Below are 26,427 nucleotides of genomic sequence, written 5' to 3' on the forward strand. Positions count from 1 at the left end.
TCTGAGGGGTACTCCAGCCTTGTAGTAAGCTGGAGGCACTCTCCTGGTCCCATATACCATCTGCCAGTGAGGGCCACCCTTGTGGTCATAAAATGTGATACACGATGTTATGAGGATGTGTTTGTGTTATGCTTATTTATTGCAGCGTATGGTTTCCTGGTTTCCTGTGTGGTGTGTGCTCTGTCTCTTGTGTTGGTGTGGACAGCAGCACTTATACTAGGGTTCCAGGCTCTGTGTCTGTGGCAGGTAGGTGTGGTTCTAGTTGCACTTACCTGCCATTGCCATATGTCTGTTTCTGTTCCCCTTTCGTTATAACTTGGCCAGTGAGACTCCTGTTCATCCGTATCTAGGAGGAACAGGTAGTCTTACCCAGCTCCTAGTCCAGGGTCACCCTGAGGGCTAGCAGGAATATCAGGTTCCGGTGTATGAGCCCTCCTACCTTCAGGGTCGGCTCATACGGCTAGGAGACAGGGTCAGAATTAGGGATTGATAGGAGGTGACCTGCTCCCTGATTCCTGTCCTGGCCTTGTACTGACCATCCATCTTCTGGCATCGCACGGCTGAGGATTTTCCCCATCCTCAGCCGTGACAGGAACACCAGGATTTAAACTAAGGTGACTTTGTTTATGTTTTGTTAACCTGCCTAGTGTGAATAAACACTGAACTGTTTAAGTAAAAAACTCTGTTGTTGCCTCTATACTGCGTCTGCTAACCTGCCTACCAGAGCGAATCCCCACAGCAGATAGAGTGCTCCAAAATATTTGCGATTGCGAAATCGGCACCAATGATGCAAATATTTTGGCGCAATCCGTGCAACTTCACATTTTAACAGGTCTGACTACTTATTAGTATTGTTGTGAACTTGTGACATCACAGCACTATGTATGTAGCATGTATGTATGGACAGCAGAACTACACTATATCACTATCTAACCTACACTGACTATCTCCCACTAACTATCTGTATTATATACTGTATATAAGCTAACTAACTAACTATCTAATGTAATGACACAGGAAAGCACAGAGCACAGCAATAACACTGCTGTCTCTCTCAGATCTGCAAAATACTGCATACAGGGGCCGATGGGGAGGTTCTAATATAGTAAGGGGTAGGCAACTGTCCTATTGGTTGCTAGGGATGTTGATAAGCTCAGACAAAGATATTGCAGCCTTCTCATTGGCCCACAAGCAAGAAGGGAGGTTACTGTTGAAAAAAAAATCTAGAATATTCGAAATTATGAATATGCGGCACCTGAGGGGTTAATTAATGTGGTTCAGTGGGATCCCTGTCATTGAGGCCGCCACCTACATTTGTATTTAGAGGTTAAATATATGCATTGGTGGCGCGGTGTTAACAGCCCTTCCCCTTCTCCTCAGTATTATCTTCTCATTGGTGGCAGTGGCGGCCGCGTCACAGTGGGGAGGGAGGGATTACCTCCTTCTCCACTGTGCTGCCTGATGAGAACATGGTGCGTGTCGAGGGCGGCGTGTGCCATGTTCTCTAACAGATATTAGGCTGCGCAGTAGCCTAGTATTGGAAAATAGTAGATCCCAGTATCGGATAGATCCGGGTACAAAAGTATCGATTAGGTATCTAAAGTTCGATACCCGGTGCAACCTTACTGTATACATAGACAGCTATCAGACACTGATAGTAGTACACAGGGGAGGTGTTATCACTAATTCATAGCATTCTCTGTGTAAGTGTGTATACATAGATAGCTGTCAGATACTGATAGTTGTAAATAGGGGAGGTGTTATCAGTAATTGATAGCATTCTGATAGATAGCATTCATACATGATCGCGGCATCAGCGGGGTACAATGATGGGGAGCGGCGCTATTGCAGCTCCCTGTCATTGCACATGCTACTTACAAAAAAATGCATTCCCTGTGTAAGTGTGCATACATAGATAGCTGCCAGTCACTGATATATATACACAAACGAGGTGTTATCAGTGATTGATAGCATTCTATGCGTAAGTGTGTATACATAGATAGCTCTGTCATTGATATTTGTACACAGGGGAGGTGTTATCAGGGATTGATCGCATTCTCTGTGTAAGTGTGTATACATACATAGATAGCTGTTAGTCACTCATCGTTGTACATGTGGGAGGTGTTATCAGTTATTAATAGCATTCTCTGTGTAATTGTGTATACATAGATAGTTGTACATGAGGAAGGTGTGGTTATCAGCGATTGATTGCATTCTCTGTGTAAGTGTGTATACATAGATATGTCAGTCACTGTTAGTTGTTACACAGGGGATGTGTTATCAGTCATAGCATTCTCAGTGTAAGGCCTCTTGCACATTACCGTATGGCTTTTTCAGTATTTTGCAGACCGCAAAAAAACTGGTCCGCTAAAAATATGGATGACGTCCGTGTGCATTGCGTTTTTTGTGGAATGGAACAGCTGGCCCCTGATAGAACAGTACTATCCTTGTTCGTTATGTGGACAATAATGGGATATGTTCTATCTTTAAACAGAATGGAAAAACTGAAATACGGAAACGGAAGGCATACGGAGTACCTTCCGTTTTTTTTTTTTTTTGCAGATCCATTGAAATGAATATATACGGCACATAAAAAACAGAACGAAAACGGGAAAAAAAAGATTTGTGTGCAAGAGGCCTAAGCGTGTATACATAGATAGCTATCAGTCACTGATAGTTGTACACAGGGAAGGTGTTATTATTGATTGATAGCATTCTCTGTGTAAATGTGTGTATATATAGATTGCTGTCAGTCACTGATAGTTGTACACAGGGAGGTGTTATCAGTGATTGATAGCATTCACTCTGTAAGTGTTTATACATAGATAACTGTCAGTCACTGATAGTTGTACACAGGGAGGTGTTATCTGGGATTGATAGCATTCTCTGTGTAAGGGTGTATACATAGATCGCTGTCAGTTACTAATAGTTGTGCACAGGGGCGGACTGGGCCGGGGGGCAGGGGGGCAATTGCCCCCCGGGCCTCCCTGGCTTGCTGTCCCGGCCGGCCGGCCGGGCCGGAATAAACATCCGCTTTATGCCAGGGAGACGGGGAGCAGGGGAGCAGTGGAGGCGTGTTGCGGCAGCCTATCAGACAGGCCGCCGGACCGGCGCAGGCGGCACGATGACGTCATCGGCGCGATGACGTCATCGCGCCACCTGCGCCGGTCCTGCGGCCTAACTGAGCCGCTGCCGTAAAGTGATTGCAGTGTGTGCTGGCGCCTGGCTGGAGGCGGGACCGGAGTAGTCCAGAGAAGCAGGGAGGTAAGTATGTCTGACTGACATTTTTTTTTTTTTCTTTATTTTTGTCCCTATCTGGCTACTACTGGGCTGGCACTTTATGAGGGGGGTGGGGGGCAGGGGGCACAATCTGGCTAGTGGTGGCTACTCCTGGCACATTATAGGGGGGCCCCCCCTAATCTGGCTACTACTGCCAGTGGTAGCCAGATTAGGGGGGGGCCCCCTATAATGTGCCAGGAGTAGCCACCACTAGCCAGATTGTGCCCCCCTGCCCCCCACCCCCCTCATAAAGTGCCAGCCCAGTAGTCTACTGGGCTGGCACTTTATGAGGGGGGTGGGGGGCAGGGGGGCACAATCTGGCTACTCCTGGCACATTATAGAGGGGCCCCTATCTGGCTACTCCTGGCACATTAGTGGGGGGGCCCTATCTGGCTACTGGCACATTAGTGGGGGGCCTATGGCTACTGGCAGATTATAGGGGGGGCCTATGGCTACTGGCACATTATGGGGGACCTATGGCTACTGGCACATTATGGGGGACCTATGGCTACTGGCAGATTACAGGGGGGGCTATGGCTACTTGCAGATTATAGGGGGGGGGCTATGGCTACTGGCAGATTATAGGGGGGCTATGGCTACTGGCAGATTATAGGGGGGGCTATGGCTACTGGCAGATTATAGGGGGGGCTATGGCTACTGGCAGATTATAGGGGGGCTATGGCTACTGGCAGATTATAGGGGACCTATGGCTACTGGCACATTATGGGGGACCTATGGCTACTGGCAGATTACAGGGGGGGCTATGGCTACTGGCAGATTATAGGGGGGGCTATGGCTACTGGCAGATTATAGGGGGGGCTATGGCTACTGGCAGATTATAGGGGGGGCTATGGCTACTGGCAGATTATAGGGGGGCTATGGCTACTGGCAGATTATAGGGGGGGCTATGGCTACTGGCAGATTATAGGGGGGGCTATGGCTACTGGCAGATTATAGGGGGGCTATGGCTACTGGCAGATTATAGGGGACCTATGGCTACTGGCACATTATGGGGGACCTATGGCTACTGGCAGATTACAGGGGGGGCTATGGCTACTGGCAGATTATAGGGGGGGCTATGGCTACTGGCAGATTATAGGGGGGGCTATGGCTACTGGCAGATTATAGGGGGGCTATGGCTACTGGCAGATTATAGGGGGGCTATGGCTACTGGCAGATTATAGGGGGGGCTATGGCTACTGGCAGATTATAGGGGGGGCTATGGCTACTGGCAGATTATAGGGGGGCTATGGCTACTGGCAGATTATAGGGGACCTATGGCTACTGGCACATTATGGGGGGGCATATGGCTACAGGCACATTATAGGGGGGCCCTATGTGGCTACTGGCACATTATAGGGGGGCCCTATGTGGCTACTGGCACATTATAGGGGGGCCCTATCTGGCTACTGGCACATTATAGGGGGGCCCTATCTGGCTACTGGCACATTATAGGGGGCACTATGGGGACATTAGCTCAACTGGGGATATTACAAGGGGGTATTTTGTGCACTGTCTATTATAAGGAGAATTATTTCTACTGGGGGGGTGGGGCATTATGGTGGGCTTTATTACTCCCCCATGGTATGACCCCCTAGTAGCAGCCCCAGCCTCTCCCTGCTCTGTGACCCCTCTGCCCCTTCTCCAAATCCTTATTATGAAATCTTTCTCATTAGGATAAAACACAACATCAGCTCCGCCGAGCCCCCGGCCAAAGCGTGGAAGTGGCGTCCGAGATCCCCAAGGGTCAAGTAACTGTAAGTTTTCAAATTAAATATGTTTATGTTATACACATATAGCCTACACTGTGCCACACAATATACAGTTTCTCCTGCAAAAGTCATCAAGTGTCATGGGGGGGACACAGAGCAGCGCCCAGTGGGGAGGAGAGAATACACGGATGCAACACTGTATCAGCCAGAAAATGACACTTTCGGCATTATACCAAAAATGCAATTTTCGGCTGATGTGTTTCGGCGGCCGATATATCGGAGCATGCCTAGTTTATTTTGTTTTACTGTGTTCTAATTTACATGGCTGACGAAAGTTGGGGGGGGGGGGGTTGGCTCAGTGGGCCTCTGGGTGTTACTTGCCCCCTGGGCCAAAAGTTGCCAGTCAGCCCCTGGTTGTGCACAGGGAGGTCTTATCAGTGATTAATAGCATTCTGCCATCTAAGTCACCTATGGCAGCTGGCTTCTTTTTTGTTAAAAAAAAAAGACGGGACCCTTAGACCATGTCTAGATTTCTGGGAACTGAATCTCATTACTGTCCTTGATCCTTATCCTCTTTTCCCTTGATCCCGGACTTATTTGATCAGATTGTCAGAGCCAAGGTGTTTTCTAAGTTGGATTTCAGAGGGGCAAATCGGATAAGAATCAGGGAAGGGGATGAATGGAAGATGGCCTTCAATACCCCTGAGGGCAACTTCAAGAACCTGGTCATGCTCTTTGGTTTAACTAATGCCCTGGCAGTCTTCCAGCACTTTATCAATGACATTTTTCATCATTTGGTGTGGACGTTTGTTGTTATTTACATCGATGACATACTAATTTACTCACCCGATATGGAGACTCATCGGGATCATTTAAGACAAGTATTATCGATCCTTTGGGATAATAAATTGTATGCTAAGTTGGAGAAATGTGTGTTTGCTGTCCAGGAGCTACTAACTTTCTGCTTCAGGTTTTCGCATGGATCCTGAAAAGGTCCATGCGGTACTGTAATGGGATTGGCTGGAGAATCAGAAAGCTCTGATGCGGTTTTGGGTTTTTTCTAATTACTACAGAAAATGTATCCTGAATTATTCCACTATTGTCAAGCCTTTGAGTGATATGACTAGAAAGGGTGTGGACTTCTCAGTCTGGTCGGAAGAAGCATTACAGGCTTTTTCTACTATAAAGGGATGTTTTGCTTCCGTTCCCATTCTGATGCAACCCGAAGTGTCTCAACCCTTCATTGTGAAGTGGGAGTCAGAGCAGTTTTGTCGCAGGGTCCCTCTCTTACCAAATGGCGCCCTTGTGTTTTTTTTCAAAGAAGCTTTCTGCTGCCGAAAGAAATTATGATGTTGGGAATAGAGAGTTGCTGGTCATTAAATTGGCCTTTGAGTAGTGGCGTCATTGGCTAGAAGGAGCGATTCATCCGATTACGGTAATTACTGACCATAAGAATCTGTTGTGTTGGGGGCTCAAGGTGAGGCACCTGATTCCTGTCCTTCAGGGAAGTTTGTTCCTTCTGAATTTCAACACAAGGTGTTTAAGGAACATCATGATACTGCCCTTGCGGGACACCCTGAGAGTAGATCCACGGTGGATCTTATTTCCCGGAGATTCTGGTGGCCAGGTTTGCGTAAATGTGTAGAGGGCTATGTAGCAGCTTGTCAGACCTTTGCACGTGCTAAGGTGACTCACACTCGGCCTTCAGGATCTCTTCTTCCTTTGTACATCCTATCTCGTCCTTGGACGCATTTGTTCATGGACTTCAGCACTGATTTACAGAGTTCCTCTGGGAAAACTGTGATTTTTGTGGTGGTGAGATGGCTCACTTTGTACCAAAGTGAGATGGCTCACTTTGTACCAATGTCAGGTCTGCCCAAAGCTAAAACTCTCGCTCAGGTGTTTGTTGATAACATTGTGAAATTACACGGTATTCCCTTTGATGTTGTGTCTGATAGGGGGATGCAATTTGTTTCCAGGTTTTGGAAGGTGTTTTGTACTCGTCTGAGTATTCAGTTGTCTTTCTCTTCGGCTTTCCATCTTTAGTCGAATGGATAAACTGAGTGCACTAACCAGAACCTAGAGACTTATTTGAGGTGTTTTGTTGCCGAGAATCAGGAAGAGTGGTCTTCGTTTTTGTCCTTGTCTGAGTTTGCCTTGAATAACTGTAGATAGGAGTCTACTGATAAGTCACAATTTTTTAGTGCATATGGTTTTCACCTTCAGTTTGGTACTTTTTATGGGACTGAATCTTCTTGTATACCTGAAGAGGAGAGATTCTCTTCTTCGTTGTCTTCTATCTGGCGGAAGATTCAAACTTATTTGAAAAAAATGGGTGAAAGATATAAACGGATGGCTGACAAGAGACGTATGACTGGTCCGGACCTGTGTGTGGGTGATTTGGTGTGGTTGTCCACTAAGAACATTAAGTTGAAAGTGCCTTCTTGGAAGTTGGGCCCAAGATTTATTGGTCCTTACAAAATCTCGGCCATTGTTAATCCGGTTGCGTTTCGTCTGGAACTTTTGCAGGCCTGGAAGATCCATAATGGGTTTCACAGGTCTTTGTTGAAGAAGTAAGTTGAACCTGCTGAACCATCTCTTTTGCCACCTCCTCTTATCTTTGTAGATGGTAATCTGGAGTTTCAGATCTCCAGAATACTCAACTTGCGTGTTCTTCATGGCTCCCTTCAGTACCTTGTGCAATGAAGGGGATACGGCCCTGAGAAAAGAATGTGGGTTCCGGCAACTGATGTCAATACTAGTCGCCTTGTGAAGGCCTTTCACAGGGCACACCTGGATAAGGTTGGTCACCCGTAGAAGGGGGGGGGGGATACTGTCATGCCCTGTTTTGGGAGAGGCCTGAGAAGATCTGGCAGACTTGCTACACATGAGTCTATCTGACAGATCGTTCTGTTTCTCTTTGTTGTGGTTTTGGGCAGGATCCCACCTCCCCACAGGTTCTGCTCATTAGCCATTTAGGCTACTTTCACACTTGCGTTCAGAGCGGATCCGTCTCAGACGGATCCGCTCATATAATGCAGACGGTGGCTCTGTTCAGAACGGATCCGTCTGCATTATATTGTTAAAAAATTTCTAAGTGTGAAAGTAGCCTGAACGGATCTGTCCAGACTTTTACATTGAAAGTCAATAGGGGACGGATCCGTTTGAAGATTGAGCCATAGTGTGTCATGTTCAAACGGATCCGTCCCCATTGACTTACATTGTAAGTCTGGACGGATCCGCACGGCCAGGCGGACACGCAAACGCTGCAAGCAGCATTCAGGTGTCCGCCTGCTGAGCGGAGCGGAGGCTGAACGCTGCCAGACTGATGCATTCTGAGCGGATCCGCATCCACTCAGAATGCATTAGTGCTGGACGGATGCGTTCGGGGCCGCTTGTGAGCCCCTTCAAACGGAGCTCACAAGCGGACACCCGAACGCTAGTGTGAAAGTAGCCTCAGTGGTACTATTTAAACCCGCCTCTCACTATAGCCCTTGCAGTTTAGATTTCCTTCTGGAGTTTTCAGCTGGTGTTTGGTGGATCTCCTGCTCCCCGTCCGTCTTAAGCTAAGTCCTACTCCTTCGCTTTTGTTGTGTGTTCTGGCTAGGCCTCAGGAAGACGCTGGTTCCAGCACCTTGCGCTAGGAACCTCTTGTCTTATCTCCAGCTCCCTAGCTGAGGGTTTGCTTTAGTTTCAGCTAGGCTTAGGTTCCAGCGCATGAGCACTTCCACCCTAAGCATTTGCTCATGTTGTCAGCAGTCAGGGAAAGACTAAGACTCCCTGTTCCCTAGCATTGGGGCTTAGCCTGGTGTTTTGTTGCGCCTGGTGTTTTGTTGCCTTTGTTGTATTTGGTTTGCTTCCCTTCCCTCACCTACCGTGACACATTCTCTGTGTAAATATGTGTATAGAGATAGCTGTCAGTGATTAAAAGTTGTGCATGGGGAGTTCTTAAGTTTAGAAAAAGCTGAGATTTAAATGTGTAAATTGCAAGTTTTAATGAAACATTCCCCATAAACCTATATATTAATTTGCTCAGCTTCTCCTGCTCTATAGCAGGGTTTCTGCCGATTGCACAAGAGAGAAAATGAACAGAAGAATTTTATAAAATCATCTATTGTGTTCATAGCTATGTTAGTGCTTTGTTTTTTTGTTTTTTTTTGTTTTTTTCAAAAATTTATTAGGAGAACTACAAAACATTTACAATACAAATTTTTACAATCTCACAATTCTTAGTGACCCGACTAATTATATATACATATAAATATAGTCAACTCATCCTTTCGTTACATTCAGGAAACCCTCCCCCCCCTCCCCCCCTGTCTGTGGTGCGTCAAAATAGGACCCTTATAAATAAAACAATTTAACCTCAGCTAGTCAATCCTCCAACCACCCCATATCTTAATCCACTGGTCCTCAACTTCCCTCCGTTTGTATATAATTTTCTCATAATTTTTTACCTTATCAATTAAATTTATCCATGTATTTATGTCTGGAGTGGATCGGGCAAACCAAGTCCGACTGATCAAAACTCTAGCCAACATCAATATTCTGCTCAGGAAGATCTTTTGATACTTGTGATTGTTTAATTTGGAAAAATCATTAAGGACAAATACTTGTAGTTCAAAAGGAATTCGAATTTTTAGTTTATACATAATACAATTATTAATACTATTCCAGTAGTTTATAAGTTCTGGACAAGTCCATATCATATGGAGAAAGTCCGCTCCTGCAGTGTCACATTTGGGGCAGTTGGACGTGTCTCTTAACCCGCATTTATTCATCCATAGGGGAGTAATATATAATCTATGGCAAATATAAAATTGTATTAGAACATGATTGAAGTTCTGGGATAGTGAAACCAAATTCCCAAAAATATTCTCCCACCCTTCTATTTGTAGATTCGGACAATCCACCTCCCACGCTTTTTGTCCTGGTGACTGTGTATCACTAAACCGTGCCTTAAGTAATAACTTATATATATTTGAAATTTTTATTCTAGAAGGTGTACCCCCTACCCAATCATTCAAAAAAGATAAATTATCTATATCCAACAGCCGCTTATCATCCAAACTGGATAGTACTGATCGCAATTGAAAATACCTAAACCATGAAAGGTTTCTTATATTATGTGTCATTTCTATAAAAGATTTAATTTCTCTATCTTTAACTACCTGTGAAATATATAGAATTTTATTCTTCTGCCAAAATGTGTCAGCTGCAATATCATCTAGCCTTTGTAAATACAAATTATGCCAGAGGGGCGTAAATGTAAGTGAACCCTTAACCTTCAACCATGTCCTAGTTGTAGCCCACACTTTCAGGAGTAATTTTATAGTCTCTCTGAAGCCTCGCTCATAACTCTTCAATAGGCCAGATTCCAACAAGGTAAAAATATTATTGTGGGCATAGCTAGTTACCAACTTCCCCAGCAGTGCGCTGTTCTCTGATTCATACAGACGTGGACAAAATTGTTGGTACCCTTTGGTCAATGAAAGAAAAAGTCACAATGGTCACAGAAATAACTTTAATCTGACAAAAGTAATAATAAATTAAAATTCTATAAATGTTAACCAATGAAAGTCAGACATTGTTTTTCAACCATGCTTCAACAGAATTATGTAAAAAAATAAACTCATGAAACAGGCATGGACAAAAATGATGGTACCCCTAGAAAACACAGAACATAATGTGACCAAAGGGACATGTTAATTCAAGGTGTGTCCACTAATTAGCATCACAGGTGTCTACAACCTTGTAATCAGCCATTGGGCCTATATATATGGCTCCAGGTAATCACTGTGTTGTTTGGTGATATGGTGTGTACCACACTCGACATGGACCAGAGGAAGCAAAGGAAAGAGCTGTCTCAAGAGATCAGAAAGAAAATTATAGACAAGCATGTTAAAGGTAAAGGCTATAAGACCATCTCCAAGCAACTAGATGTTCCTGTGAGTACAGTTGCACATATTATTCATAAGTTTAAGATCCATGGGACTGTAGCCAACCTCCCTGGACGTGGCCGCAGGAGGAAAATTGATGACAAATCTAAGAGACGGATAATCCGAATGGTAACAAAAGAGCCTAGAAAGACTTCTAAAGAGATTCAAGGTGAACTTCATGCTCAAGGAACATCAGTGTCAGATCGCACCATCCGTCGTTGTTTGAGCCAAAGTGGACTACATGGGAGACGACCAAGGAGGACACCATTGTTGAAAACGAATCATAAAAAAGCAAGACTGGAATATGCCAAACTACATGTTGACAAGCCACAAAGCTTCTGGGAGAATGTCCTGTGGACAGATGAGACAAAAATCGAAGTTTTTGCCAAGGCACATCAGCTGTATGTTCACAGACGAAAAAATGAAGCATATCAAGAAAAGAACACTGTCCCTACTGTGAAACATGGAGGAGGCTCTGTTATGTTCTGGGGCTGCTTTGCTGCGTCTGGCACAGGGTGTCTTGAATCTGTGCAGGGTACAATGAAATCTCAAGACTATCAAGGAATTCTAGAGAGAAATGTACTAGCCAGTGTCAGAAAGCTTGGTCTCAGTCGCAGGTCATGGGTCTTGCAACAGGACAATGACCCAAAACACACCGCTAAAAACACCCAAGAATGGCTAAGAGGAAAAAATTGGACTATTCTAAAGTGGCCTTCTATGAGCCCTGACCTCAATCCTATTGAGCATCTTTGGAAGGAGCTGAAACATGCAGTCTGGAAAAGGCACCCTTCAAACCGGACACAACTGGAGCAGTTTGCTCATGAGGAGTGGGCCAAAATACCTGCTGAGAGGTGCAGATGTCTCATTGACAGTTACAGGAAGCGTTTGATTGCAGTGATTGCCTCAAAAGGTTGCGCAACAAAATATTAAGTTAGGGGTACCATCATTTTTGTCCATGCCTGTTTCATGAGTTTATTTTTTTACATAATTCTGTTGAAGCATGGTTGAAAAACAATGTCTGACTTTCATTGGTTAACATTTATAGAATTTTAATTTATTATTACTTTTGTCAGATTAAAGTTATTTCTGTGACCATTGTGACTTTTTCTTTCATTGACCAAAGGGTACCAACAATTTTGTCCACGTCTGTAGCACATCAATAACTGGGCTGCAATAAAGTACCCTTTAAAGTAAGGGAGGTTTAAACCCCCGCACTCCACTGATTTATACAAATATTCCAGCTTTATTCGAACTCGCTTTCTTCCCCATATTAAATCATTGATTATTCTTTCCATGAGTTTAAAATATTTGTCTTGTATCCAGATAGGTGTATTCCTGAGCACATAAAGAAATTGTGGTAGTATCACTATTTTAACTAGTGAAACTCGATCAGCTCTAGATAAAGGAAGTTTCAGCCAGATCCCTATTTTAGCTCTAATCTTTACCATTATGGGGATCAAATTAAGTTGTACAAAATTTTCAACCCGAGGCGATATAGTCAAACCCAAGTATTGAAAAGTGTCAACAATATCTAACTGTGTCACAGGAACCTCTTTCTGTGGCAGGGGGTCTATTGGCAGCAGACTGGTCTTGGCCCAGTTTATAAGAAGACCAGACACCTCACCAAATACTTTAACCATTTGAATAATCCTAGGAAGAGTAATTTCCGTATGGTCTATAAAAAACAAAACATCATCTGCATATAATGAGATACGGTCTTGTGTTCCTAACGTACCAAATCCTTTAACCTGATCATCCTGCCTGATGGCCATCGCAAGGGGTTCGATATAAATATCGAATAACAAGGGAGATAATGGGCAGCCCTGCCGCGTGCCTCTATTTAAATCAATACTACTACTCAGAATTCCATTAAGACTAAATTTTGCCCTTGGAGATCTATACAGTAGCCTAAGAGTACGTATAAACTTTTCCCCAAAGCCCATCCTTGCAAGAACCTTCCAGAGGAAACGCCACTCCACCCTGTCAAAGGCCTTGGAGGCATCCAATGACAGGATGGAGCGAGCGGTCCCCCCAGGGGCCTGAATATTAGAGAAAAGCCGATGTAAACTATGATGTGTACCCTTGCCCTGGATAAAACCGCTCTGATCCGGATGGACAATGGAGGAGATGACCCTAGAAAGCCTTGTAGCCAGGACCCTCGCAAGAAGCTTTACATCTGCATTAAGCAGTGAAATTGGTCTATAAGATTCTAAATCTAAAGGGTCCTTGCCTTTTTTTGGAATTAATATTATTGTAGCCTCCATCATTGAATCTGGCAGCATCCCATCCTCCATTGATTCAGCAAAGACCTCCAACAGTCTGGGAAGAATACAATCCCCATATTTACTATAAAATTCATATGGAAGCCCGTCTGAACCAGGAGTGGAGTTAGCTGAACATAGTTTAATAGCTCCCTCAAGTTCCTGAATTGAGACCTCCAATTCTAATGCTTTCTTTTGCGTCTCAGTAATAGTTGGAAAGCTGATCCTGTCTAGTAGGAAATCTATCTTATCATCTGTGATGTTAGAGTCGGCTTTATACAGATCAAGGAAATAATCAACAAAGGCCTTCTCCACCGGGCCCTGTCTAGTGACTATCCTACCATCACTCAATCGAACCTTATCTATATGTTTTTTGGGTTGTTGATTTGAGATTACTCTGGACAGGAATTTACCAGGTCGCCCTGACTCGGTAAAGTATTTTTGCCCTTTAAAGAAAAGGCTCTGTTGGGCCTTATCCAATAAAAATTTAGCATATATTTGTGTGGCCCTTTGCATATTTTCCCTGTTCTCCTCCGTCTTGTTCATGTGAAAGGATTCTGTCGCCAACACTACATGTTCTTCTAGATTTTTCTGTTTTTTCCCGTATTCCCTTCTAAGGTTCGCGATATTACTAACCATCAATCCCCTCATATACGCCTTAAAAGTATCCCATACCACTTGAATTTTTGCTGAGCCATAGTTGTTATCCCAGAATCGGCCTATTTCATTTTGAATTATTTCATGTGTCTTTATAACTGATAGCCAGTAAGGATTTAATCTAAAAGGAGGTTTTGGTATTTATCTTTCCTGAGACAAGCAAAATTCAAGTAATAGCGGAGAGTGATCCGATATTGACCTCGTTTCATATTTCATTCGCTTTACCAGTTTCACATGTTTACTACTTATCAATACAAGATCTATTCTGGACATCGATTTACCTGCTTTACTAAAACATGTTAGTGCTTTGTTAAGATAATTTTTTTTATCATTTATGATTAGTGTTCATAGATGGAAATACTGAAGTGGGTCTGTTTTTTTGACGCCATGAATTTTTTTCTTTGTGTTAACAGGTTCACTGTTAAAGGGGTATTCCCATCACAGACAATGGGGGCATATCACTAGGATATGTCCCCATTGTCTGATAGGTGCGGGTCCCAGAGGAGAACGGAGCGGGAAGAGTTGTGGCTGGAGGACCCCGGGTTTCCTGGGTTCCGGCCGCCACCAAGCACTGCTCCCATACAAGTGAATGGAAGCGCACCACCCATGTGATGCCCCCGCTCCAATTAATTTCTAATGGGCTGACGGAAATAGCAGAGCCAGTGCTCAGCTAATTTCAGCGGCCCCATAGAAGTGATTGGAGGGCGGCTGTGCATGCGCAGTGCGCCCTCCTCTACTTTCCCCACTCCATTCTCCATGGGACCTGCACCTATCAGACAATCGTGCATATCCTAGTGATATGCCCCCATTGTATGTGATGGCAAAACCCCTTTAATATGAGAAGAAATGGGATTCACTGCAATATTCACATCCTAACTGACTTGAATAACCATACTTTTGCATGTGTGTGTAAATTGTTTTGGCTGGCAATTTTTACCCATACAGTTTCCCATTTTGGATGTTCTGGAAAAGGCTCTCTGCTCAAAAAAAAATCTTTCTTTTAACCAACGTAGAAACACTGGACAAACCAGCATTTACTCTGAATGATTTATAGTGCCCATCTATTATATCAGTGATCTCCAAATTCAATGACTTCCAGCAGAGATCTAGATGGTGAGGAACGGAATATTACAACAGAACTTGGCAGAACTTTTCTTTACACTGAGTTATTTATATAGGAACCAGAAAGCTTTATCTTTTGGGAATGTGAAATGTGTTTTCATGATGATCCATAAGGGAAGAGATGTGGTTAGCAGAAATACAGAGGGAATAAACCACTCCAAATAATTGTGCATATAAAAGCTGTTCTATAGACAACAGAGAATTTATAAAGCAATATCCCAGTTCAAGAAGAAAAAAATAAATCCCATGAGTAATGTAAAAAATGAAAATCAGCTATTATATAGTATATCACAATCTCTTTCTAATAAAGCTAAAATCAGCCCCATGCAAGTACTTTGTTACCCAGTTAATGTGAATGTTTTTCTTTCTTTTACCCCGGGTTCACACCTGAGCGTTTCTGAGACGCGCATTTTACGCGCGTATTTGTCGCGTGTTTTTATGCGCATTTTTTGCAATAGTAAACTTGCGTTTGTGTGATTGACTGCAGTGTTGTCCAATGAGTCTATGGGCCAAAACGCGCGACAAACGCCCCAAAAAAGCTCAAGAACTTGTTTATGCGTCGGGCGTTTTACAGTGCGTTCAAACGCGCTGTAAAACGCTCAAGTGTGAACCAGGGCCATAGGGAAGCATTGGTTTTCACGTGTTGAGCGTTTTACAGTGCGTTTGAACGCGCTGTAAAACGCTCAGGTGTGAACTTAGGGTTAATATTATTATTTTTTTTAAATATAATCTTTATTAACTTTTATCAATTTTCATTCCACAAGCAAAAGCCAGTTACAGAATCATGAAGAATTGACAAATTTAGACAGAAAGATACAATATACTTATCTCATGTTGAAAGATTCTTTACATAAATCAAGCCAACCTCTAGCTTAGCATAATATATATTGACCCCACAGTCAAAATTCTGACCTTTAGAGCCAGTCGGCTAGCTCCACCCTGAAGATAACCCCCAATCCCTCCCCTCCCCCCCCCCCCCCCCCCCCAACCTTTTCTCCTCCAGTATACCGGACTCCGACCAAATTTATACCTTAATCGGACAGCAGCCTCCCTAAAGTCCCCGCCACTTTTCGTTTCAAATACCACTCTGAAGATAAGAATGGCGCCATCAAGCTCTTCAACTCCAGGTCTGAGTACACTATTAGCATAAAATCCTCCCATCTTTTGAAGAAATGGTCAATACGTGTTCCCCTAACCGAGTTCGCCTCAACTCTCTCCATATCAAAGCATTTTTTAACATGTTCTAGTATTTCGTTCATTGAAGGTACCTGTGGTTTAAGCCAGCTGTTTAGTAGGCATCTTTTGGCCGCCAGGATGATGATATGAACGATTGGTCGTATTTGCCTATTCTCTGGAAATGCATGAAACAAAATACACTCGGGAGTACCGGGGATGGCGACCCCAAGATGTCTTTTAATTTGCTGTCTCACTAGAATCCAGAATTTAGTCGAGGTTGGGCACGACCAAATCCCGTGTAACATATTTGACCCCTGTAGGAGACATTTAGGGCAGCACGTCAATCGATCTTGCCTTTGCGATAGAGGGGAGAAGCGAAAACCATAGATTGCCTTATGAATTAGGCGAAACTGCGTTTCCCTCCATCCCTCATTAATAACTATCTTTCTAATCTTCTCCCAACCTGTCAGTATTACCCTCTGTATGTCGCCTTCCGGGAAGTCCCCCTTCCAGGATGAAAAGAGAGTCTCCGCAGTGGGTTTATGTCTGGTTTCACTGATTCCCTGATACAGCTCCGATAGTGATTTCTTATTTCTTCCCTGTCCTAGTAAGCTATCAAAACCGCTCGCAGAGAACAATGGTCTAGGATCGTGGATCCTAGTGTATAAAAAGCTTTTAACTTGAAGAAAAGCAAAAACATGTTGCGGATGCCCTAATAGAAATTTCTCTTTTAAGTCTGAATAAGTATAAAACCGCTGGTCCTGTACATGCCACAGATCAGATGCTTTTATGATGCCTGCTGCTTTCCAGGCGTTAAAGTGCTTAAGTTGTATACCCGCCGGGAATTCTGGATGACCCCACAGAGGCATATATTTAGATAGGGAGAAGGGCAATTTGAAGATTTTACGGACTTCCTTCCAAGTTGCAATGGTATCCTTTATTATTAGGCTTGTTCTTATCGGAGGGGGTTGGTCTGAGTATTTTGTATGTAAAAGGGCCTTCAGGCATAGGGTTAATATTTAAATGTTAAAAGTGAAGTAACCGTTCTATTTATCTACACAAAGGGTTAATAAGTGATTTAAAGGGGACATATCGTGTCTGAGACAATGGAGGCATATCATTAGGATATGTCCCCATTGTCTGAGAGGTGCGGATCTCACCTCTGGGAACCACACCTACGCCAAGAAAGGAGTGGGGAGAGTGGTGGCTGGCGCTCTCTCCGCATACATGTGAACGGGAGTGCGCCACACTTGCGCGCCCACCGCTCCCATTCATTTCTATGTGGCCGACAGAAGTAGCAGAACCAGTGCTTGGCTATTGAATGGAGGGCTGCGGCACATGCGCAGTGCGCCCTCCGCCACCTTCCCCTCTTCATTCTCGATGTAGGTGTGGGTCCCAGAGGTGAGATCCGCACCTATCAGACAATGAGGCCATATCCTAGCGATATGCCCCCATTGTCTGAGAAGGGAATACCCCTTTAAAACAATTGTTTTTCCGGGTCTGCTTCCTTCCAGAACCGGGGCTGTATCTGGTATTGCAACTTAGCTCCATTCAAGTGAATTTATAATGTTGTATTTAAGTTGCATTAGTAGGCACAGGACGAGAGTGGCATTGTTTATGCAGAAAAATCAGGTCTTTTTTCTAATAACGGAAGAGAAAAATGGCCACAATTGTCTTAGGACAGCTGAAGGAATTCATGTCTAGTTTTATTTTTGTGTTATGTAGGCTCGGCAAAGAGAGAAAATGAATGAAGAACACAACAAAAGGCTATCTGACACAGTAGATCGGCTTCTGACTGAATCGAACGAACGGCTGCAGTTGCACTTGAAGGAACGAATGGCTGCTCTTGAAGACAAGGTAACCACACATTAGTTTTGTTCTGTACCTTATTTCATTGGTAGGGTGAAATCTGCTTGCAGTAAATGAACACTATATGGGTATTTAAGAGGGCCCGATACCACTGCTGACGTGTCTGAGTATGTTCTTGCATTCCTCTTAATATAACAATTCTGCAGCACCTTTACTTAGAACTTTGCATTGTGCTGTTCCTTTGCTATTTCTCCTAGAATTGTACAGGGTGGCCCACAAAAAAGTAGCCCACCTCCAGCGATAGTACGACAAGATGAACGAGCAAGTTGAATGTATTTTTTTTTTAATTACCTACAAATCACAAAGAATGTGGAAAGTGGTGTCCGTTAATGTCGGATTATGTCGGCTGATGCTGCTTATAACCGAGGACCATTCGGAGTAGGAATCATTGACCACAACTCTCTGGACACGGTCCTTCAGCCAGTTTTCAATCCAATTGCAAATTATACTTTCTAGACCTATAAACCTTATTTTACCAAAACATCTATGAGGGACCGTATCAAATGAAGTAATTTTTACAAACATAGTGAGGGATGTATTAGGGTGCATTCACACGACCGTATAATTTTATCCGCATCCGTTCCGCATTTTGCGGAATAGATGCGGATCCATTCATTTGTATGGGTGAATAAAATGTGCGGACAATGTTTAGTATGTTGTCCGCATCCTTGTTTCCGCATTTCTAGTCCGCAAAAATAGGAAACTTGTCCTACTATTGTCCGCACAGATCGGTCCGCAGCCCCATTCGAGTCAATGGATCTGCAAAATGCGGGTGACATACGAATGGCTTCGTATATCATCCGTTTTTTGCGGATCCATTTCCGTATTTTTGAAGGCCTTAATAATTCTTTTTTTTCTCTCTATCTTTTTTTTCCTTCCAATTTTTGCGGACCGTAAAAAACGGAAGACATACGGAACACAAACGGAAGTCATTTGTTCGCAAAATGCGAACAAACGGTTCCGTTATTTGCGGACCGCAAAACAAAGGATTACACATGGTCGTGTGAATGTACCCTTAAACTGGTGTAAAGTACAGGGTGGGCCATTTATATGGATACACCTTAATAAAATGGGAATGGTTGGTGATATTAACTTCCTGTTTGTGGCACATTAGTATATGTGAGGGGGGAAACTTTTCAAGATGGGTGGTGACCATGGTGGCCATTTTGAATCCAACTTTTGTTTTTTCAATAGGAAGAGGGTCATGTGACACATCAAACTTATTGGGAATTTCACAAGAAAAACAGTGGTGTGCTTGGTTTTAACGTAACTTTATTCTTTCATGAGTTATTTATTTAAGTTTCTGTCCACTTATAAAATGTTTTCAATGTGCTGCCCATTGTGTTGGATTGTCAATGCAACCCTCTTCTCCCACTCTTCACACACTGATAGCAACACCGCAGGAGAAATGCTAGCACAGGTTTCCAGTATCCATAGTTTCAGGTGCTGCACATCTCGTATCTTCACAGCATATGCTGTGCAGCAGCCAGGTCTACTTTACACCAGTTTGATAAATCTCCCTCATATTTTTTTGTGTTATGGAGCAGTTCTATAATTGAATGGTATATTATCTGCTACAAAAATATTTCCTATGCATTTAGATTTCAATTGTCCTTGCTTATAATATCCAAAAACATTCATTTGTCCAGAATGCACCAAACTTTGTTTTTGAAATCACAATATATACAGGTCCATTCACAGCTTAAAAGCGCTCTGCAGTATATATACATAAAACATCCGGTCAGTGTGGGCTTGTCATATCTAATCCAAATTCAGTTGGGTGGATACACCTGGAATAATCTATTTTCTGCTACTTGATGAAGCGTTTGAGCTAGATTTCACACAAAACACTGATTAATGTGCACAGGTCGGTGAAAATAAGTGAAATATTGAGATGCTTCAGAAGCATCATACAGATGCCCATCAAAGGACCCTCAAGGTAAATTGTCTCCTGATGTTATGATAGTCCATTCTTCCGTTCACTACAGAAAGCCTGGACGAATATATTGCTGATGAACATGATGCAAAATCAGTTTACTGGAAAATGAAGTGGCAGATTGATTCAGGTTGGGTATCCATGTTTTTGAAGCCAAAGCCAGGAGTGGATTCAAAAGGAAGCAAAGACTTACCCAGGTCTTCAGTAATCTCCTTATCTCTATTTACATAGAAAGATTACACTAGTTTTGAGACAGCTCACTTGGAGATCCTAGATAAGATCTTTGCAGCTACATGTTCTTTGATCAGTAGAGGATGGTGCAGCAGGCATATCTATAACTCTTTCTATGGAGAAGCTTCAGGGCTACTGAGTAGAGGTGGCTGGGCAGAAAGCTCTGACATGCGCGCTCCCGAGGTCCTGGCCACGGAAAACGGCACAGCTGTTTGAAGCTGCGCAATCGTGACCACCTGCTGTATCACAGTGGTGGCCGTAACCATACGCTACGAAGTGTAAACAAAACAAAGAACGACCTCCAGATATCTGAAAAAGGATTGAAGACGGAAAATTGAATAGATTTAGTAAGTTATATATGCTATATGGGATTTAATTACAACTGATTCGCAAGATGGGAATACCCATTTAAGATACGTGCCTGGGTTAGGGTTCAGAAACTGCATTAATAAAGCTGATTGTGAAATCCCAGCCTTAAAGTGTTCCTGTCATCTTGTTATAGGTCTAAAATTCCTTCCTGATAAAGGGATCTATATAGGTTTCCAACCACAGATATTTCATTAAATAGCTCCAAATAAATTTTCTCGTGTCTATAGGTTTACAGTTTAACATTCTGGCTGCCTTCTGCAAACAAAAAAGGGGAGATAAGGAGATTACTGCAGACCTGGGAAGGGATCCATAGAGACATAGCTGTGGTAGGCCTCGGAGCATTTAGAAGGCCAGAGGCTGCCACATGAAGTGAATGGATCCCCCAATCTCGGTGCGAGGAAGCCGTTTGGGGTCTGGGAGCGCAGTGCTCTTGGGGAAAGCCCTCTCAGATGCTGTGGTCACAGTTGACCATAGCGTCTGATGGATTAAATTGACATTCACAGACATTAGCTGCGGGTGTCTGCAGTATAAAACAGCTGGCACCCTGCAGCTATGGTGCCCGCTCAGCTTCTGAGTGGGCGCCATATTTAAGGACTCGACTAATGGACTTGACTGAGACTATGGACCCTTTTGGGGCAATTTATTTCATCTTTTTTATTTCATTCATTTTTATCATCGCATTATACTCATTTTGGCCTCAGTAATTTTTACATTGGTCTTTATTTAAAAATGTCAACAATTTTTCCTCTGAAGCTTTTAACTTTCAGTGTACTGTACCTAGAGACTTGGTTTCTGCTTTACAATGAATCATTCGGAGAACTGCTCTAACAGTTGATCTTTAACCCTTATCTGAACTTTCCTAACAACCCGTATGCAAGATTGACCAATCGAAATGGGCATGTTTAGGGGTGGAGGAGATAGCTGCCTTTTAATTTATTATTATATCTATTATTTTTTGGTCTTTTGCAGAATATTTTACTTCAGGACTCAGAAAATTACAGAAAACAATTAGAGGAATGTTTACATGACAAGGTAAGACTTACCTGGGATGTCTAGTTACAATATTGTATTTCTACCATCTTCACTTCCCACATTTGAATGACAGAAAGTACAGGTGTAAAAAAGAAAAGCTGAAAGCAGCACAAACAGGATGATGTCCTTGATGGAATAGTCCACATCCACCCATTGCTTACTGGTGGAAAAATGGCAGGTGTTTTTCCTGCCACAAGAAAGAAACTTGGATGATATGCTGATGTCCTGTTACATCGTTTTCTTACAATGTACAGATATACCCATATCCCTAGATGAGAGGCAAAAAATCTGCTTTGAAATTTTTTTGTGATACTCTGTCCGCAGTTGTGTAGGCTATTGTGTATGTTATATGGGGGAGAGTTATAATTTTTCTTGCACCTGAAAAGTGACATGAAAAAGTCGCAAACTATGTGTTTGTGTCTTTTTGGCTGAGACTTTTCAAAAAATTGTCTCATCTCTCACTGGGGGGAGGGGCGTGGCCAGCAGCCACGATGAATGTATCTTAATTTATGATAGATGCCTGGCTTAATCTGTGCCAGAAATCTATCTAGATTCTCTTTAGGCACACAGACTATTGGAGGATGCTCCTAATTTATGACGAGGCCTGAGCTTCATCATAAATTAGGTACATCCTCTTGCATTAGGTGCATCCTCTGACACAAATCACCCGTATGTGTCTATGTGTGGCCACCCTGTGGTTGTGATGAGCATTGCAGCCTGTCAAAGGTTTTGCTACTATGTTGTGATCAAATTTGTATTGTGAGGAATTGGATCCTTTAAAGATGTTTTCCAGCCATACACTCCCTTTTACTTTGGCCCAGGGACATGTTCTACGTAAGTAAGAAATGCATACTCTCAGTTGCAGCTTTGAGGCTTCGTTCAGCAATCCTTCTAGACCCCGGCCTGTAAACTTCACGTGGACCTCTGCAGCCATTCACATGTCCCCAATGGGCAAGTCACTGGTGGGTCATGTGCCACTTGGGGACACGTTACCTCTGACGGCAGCGAATGGGTGTGGTGGCACTCGTGGTCCCATCTGGAAGTTTACATGTTGTGGTCGGAAGAATCACTAAGCTGAGCCTTGGCGCAGGAACCATGCGGTAGGACACAGTTCTTGGCCAAACTAAAAATGGGTGAAAGGCAGGAAAACTCCTTAATATAATTTGTAGAAATAGTGGACATATCTTTATAAACACAATGATAGTATTTAGAATGTTGCAGATTTCAGCATGGGTATTAGAACTTAATTATTTTTAACATTCTCTTTCTAAGGAGAGATTAGCAGATGAAATTGAAAAACTTAGAGCAGAATTTGACCAGATGAAGCTGCGGACTGGATCCTTGATAGAACCAACATTAACAAGGTATTTTTTGGAGAAGAGGAGCCTGGGGTATCCGTTTACAGGGGTTTGGCAGCATTGTAATATAATTGAATATTAAATGCAATTATTGGGCAGTAATTTTATTTTTTTATTTTTATGTTTCTGTGTTGCATTCTTAGGGTACTTTCACACTAGCGTTTTTCTTTTCCGGCGCTGAGTTCCGTCCTAGGGGCTCAAATCCAGAAAAGAACTGATCAGTTTTATCCTAATGCATTCTGAATGGAGAGTCCGTCCCTCAGGATGCATCAGGATGTCTTCTGTTCAGTCATTTTGACTGATCAGGCTTTTCAGAAAAACGTAGCATGCAGTATTTTTACCTCCAGCCAAAAATCCTGAACACTTTGACTGAACGCCTGATCAGGCTTTTTTCCCATTGACTTGCATTAACGCCGGATCCGGCGCCGTGTGTTCAGTCAAAACGGATCCGGCTTTTGCATGTTAAACCCGAAAAATAGGAAAAAAAAGTTAAAGTCCATAAATGGCGGATCCGTTTTTTCCAATGCATTTTTCCATTGTGATCGAAAGCCTGATCAGGATTCAAATGTAATCAGTTTTCAAACGTTTTTCCGGATCCGGCGGGCAGTTCCGGTGTCGGAATTGAACGCCGGATTCAAACAACGCTAGTGTGAAAGTAGCCTTAGACAGTAGCCTGTTTGGATTTGACTGTATTTTCTTTTCTATAATATTGCCAAATCCTGATGATATTTTTGCCTTTCTCTCAGGACTCACTTAGACACTTCAGCTGATATGAGGTACTCTATGAGTTCACTGGTAGATTCGCAGCCAGATTACCGCTCCACTAAAGTTATTAGGAGACCACGTAGAGGACGAATGGGAATAAGGCAGGAAGAGCCAAAGGTATAGATTTGATACTGTTTCTCAATGTGTATTTTTGATGGGTTTTTAATATTTTTTGATCTTTGTGGGTTGTGAAAGCAGTATTAATTATCTGGATTTCAGTGGAAAATTGTACCCTAAAGTAATATATATTCTATATATAATATTTTCTATATTCAGGTACTGCGCGATGCACTCCCTATCCGCCTTGACTGTTTGTCAGGGCCCAAGGACACACAATATACAGTAGCTATACAACTTCAGATTTGTGATTACCTGTTTCTGAGTTCTTGTCTATTCAGCTGTATATCCTGTGCATTTTTTTCCTCTCGCTCTCACATACAAAATGAAGGGGATTTGGGAGGCTGAACCCTATTACTTTTACTTATACTGAGCTTGCCCCGGCCTGTGGCACAGCTCTGTTTGAAAATTTTGCTCGCTCGCGCTCACATGGAGCGCTGTGTGACGTCACAGTAAGAGCTACGAATAGCTAGGAGGACCAAAGTTACTCCAACGCGTTTTGAATAAAACTTTATTCTTAGTCAGGGATGTCTGTGAAGGTTCTCATTTATCCAGGTCATGGTATATCTGTAAAGAATAAATCAAGGCAATTGGACGTACTGTAGATTTCTTGAAAACGTTTCACTCGTTCTTCCAACGAGCTTTCTTAATTCTGAGTGATTGTACAAAAAATTCTGGGAATAAATATGTAACTGAATCCACATCTGGTAATTAGACCCAGCATTGGGTCAAAGGTGTTGATCCCATTATCCTAATTGGAGTCAGTAGGTGATAAAGACTTCCCAGAAAAAGGTGTCAAGACAGCATTGTATGTGGCAGACAATAGATGTCTAACCCCCCTGCCTCTATTCAAGCTTGGCTTCTCCATTTTTACGTAGATAGCCTCCTTCAGCGCCTCGTTTGTACCAATCGGCCTCCTTATCCAAAACACGCACTTGACTGTCTTCAAAGGTGTGGGAAGGTGTTAGTCAGGGATGCTAGTTCGGTCTCCTAGTGTTGTTTATATAGGTCCATAACTCCTCCTTTATTTAACCCCCTCATATCTTCTGCACTTTGATTATCATTCATTCAAAGGCGAACAGCTCGATTTCTGAGTTCAATCCCAATGGTACTAGTGTGTTCAGATTGAAAATCCAGTGGATCTCTGCTCTGGACATTTTTTTTAGTAAATTCCCCCCTCTTTTATCTTTATTAACCATATTCCACTGAATATATTACCATTGCTATTTCCCCCATGTTTGTAGTGTCTTGAAAGAGGATGACCTTCGTATTTTCTCAGAATATTATAGATGTGCTCCCCTATTCTCTTACTTTGGGTTCCTTTTGTACAACCTATATATAGTTTTTTACATGGGCATATTATTGCATATATGACCCCCTGGCTTCTGCAAGTAATGTGGTCTTGTATATTATATGTAGCCAAGTTTGCTATCCATTTATTTTTTATTTGCGTATTCGTATGTTGTTTCCTACTTATTTTCAGTTTTTTACATGCCCCACATGTGCCGCATCGGGATTGAACTCAGAAATCGAGCTGTTCGCCTTTGAATGAATGATAATCAAAGTGCAGAAGATATGAGGGGGTTAAATGAAGGAGGAGATATGGACCTATATAAACAACACTAGGAGACCGAACTAGCATCCCTGACGAAGAATAAAGTTTTATTCGAAACGCGTTGGAGTAACTTTGATCCTCCTAGCTATCCATAGCTCTTACTGTGACGTCACACAGCGCTCCGTGTGAGCAGCAAGCGAGCAATCTTTTCAAACAGAGCTGTGCCGCCGGCCGGGGCAAGCTCAGTATAAGTAAAAGTAATAGGGTTCAGCTTCCCAAATCCCCTTCATTTTGGATGTGAGAGCGAGAGGATAAAAGGCACAAGATATACAGCCGAATAGACAAGAACTCAGAAACAGGTAATCACCAATCTGAAGTTGTATAGCTACTGTATATTGTGTGTCCTTCGGCACTGACAAACAGTGAAGGCGGATAGGGAGTGCATCGCGCAGTACCTGAATATAGAATATATGTGTCACTTGTGAATATCAGCGGTGGTGATACCGCTGCAGGTACCGCAGCGTCAGTAACTGAGAGTGCATGTGCCTGTGTAATAGAAATAAGGAGTGTTTCACTAGGTATATATAATATTTACCTAGTATCTAGTACTTTTTTGTGCAATCGATTAGTAGGCCCTTGCCCCTGCTTTAAATGCTTCATTACATTTCTAACACTCGGTCTGCTATGAACCTTTGAAAAATGTACATATGTGTTTGGGTGAGGTTGTAACATTATGAAGTGCCACCCAAGGTGGAGAAAGGGCCTCCTGCTTAGAGTTAAGGACATGGAAGTTGCCTCCCAGATGTTCTTGTCACTTGCAGTAGAAGTTCATTTTGAGGTATTCTAAGTGGGAAAATAGTAGATTGGGTGAATATTCATGTCAAATATAATTGTCATAGGTAGAGTATCTAGTAAAGCTATGGTTGTACATTTCATACATAGACATAGATCAATTTAATAACAAAGGGCAGAAAGGCCTGAGCATTGTGTCCCTTCCTTTCTGACCACTTCAGCGCTGAGTGAGTGTTGTACAGACTCTATACTATAGA

General features: G+C 42.9%; 1 protein-coding gene across 1 annotated transcript in view; it reads left to right on the forward strand.

Annotated features, from left to right (window-relative positions):
- PPFIA2 (PTPRF interacting protein alpha 2) overlaps nt 1–26,427 on the forward strand; it is a 439,158-nt gene that overhangs the window by 322,391 nt on the left and 90,340 nt on the right. Inside the window, exons 11-14 of the mRNA XM_044280550.1 lie at nt 17,872–18,003; nt 21,521–21,583; nt 22,856–22,947; nt 23,688–23,823. Coding sequence (XP_044136485.1) covers nt 17,872–18,003; nt 21,521–21,583; nt 22,856–22,947; nt 23,688–23,823 — 423 coding nt within the window. The remainder of the gene's footprint in view (nt 1–17,871; nt 18,004–21,520; nt 21,584–22,855; nt 22,948–23,687; nt 23,824–26,427) is intronic.

This window comes from Bufo gargarizans, chromosome 2 (assembly GCF_014858855.1).
Source record: "Bufo gargarizans isolate SCDJY-AF-19 chromosome 2, ASM1485885v1, whole genome shotgun sequence".
NCBI classification, from domain to species: Eukaryota; Metazoa; Chordata; class Amphibia; order Anura; family Bufonidae; genus Bufo; species Bufo gargarizans.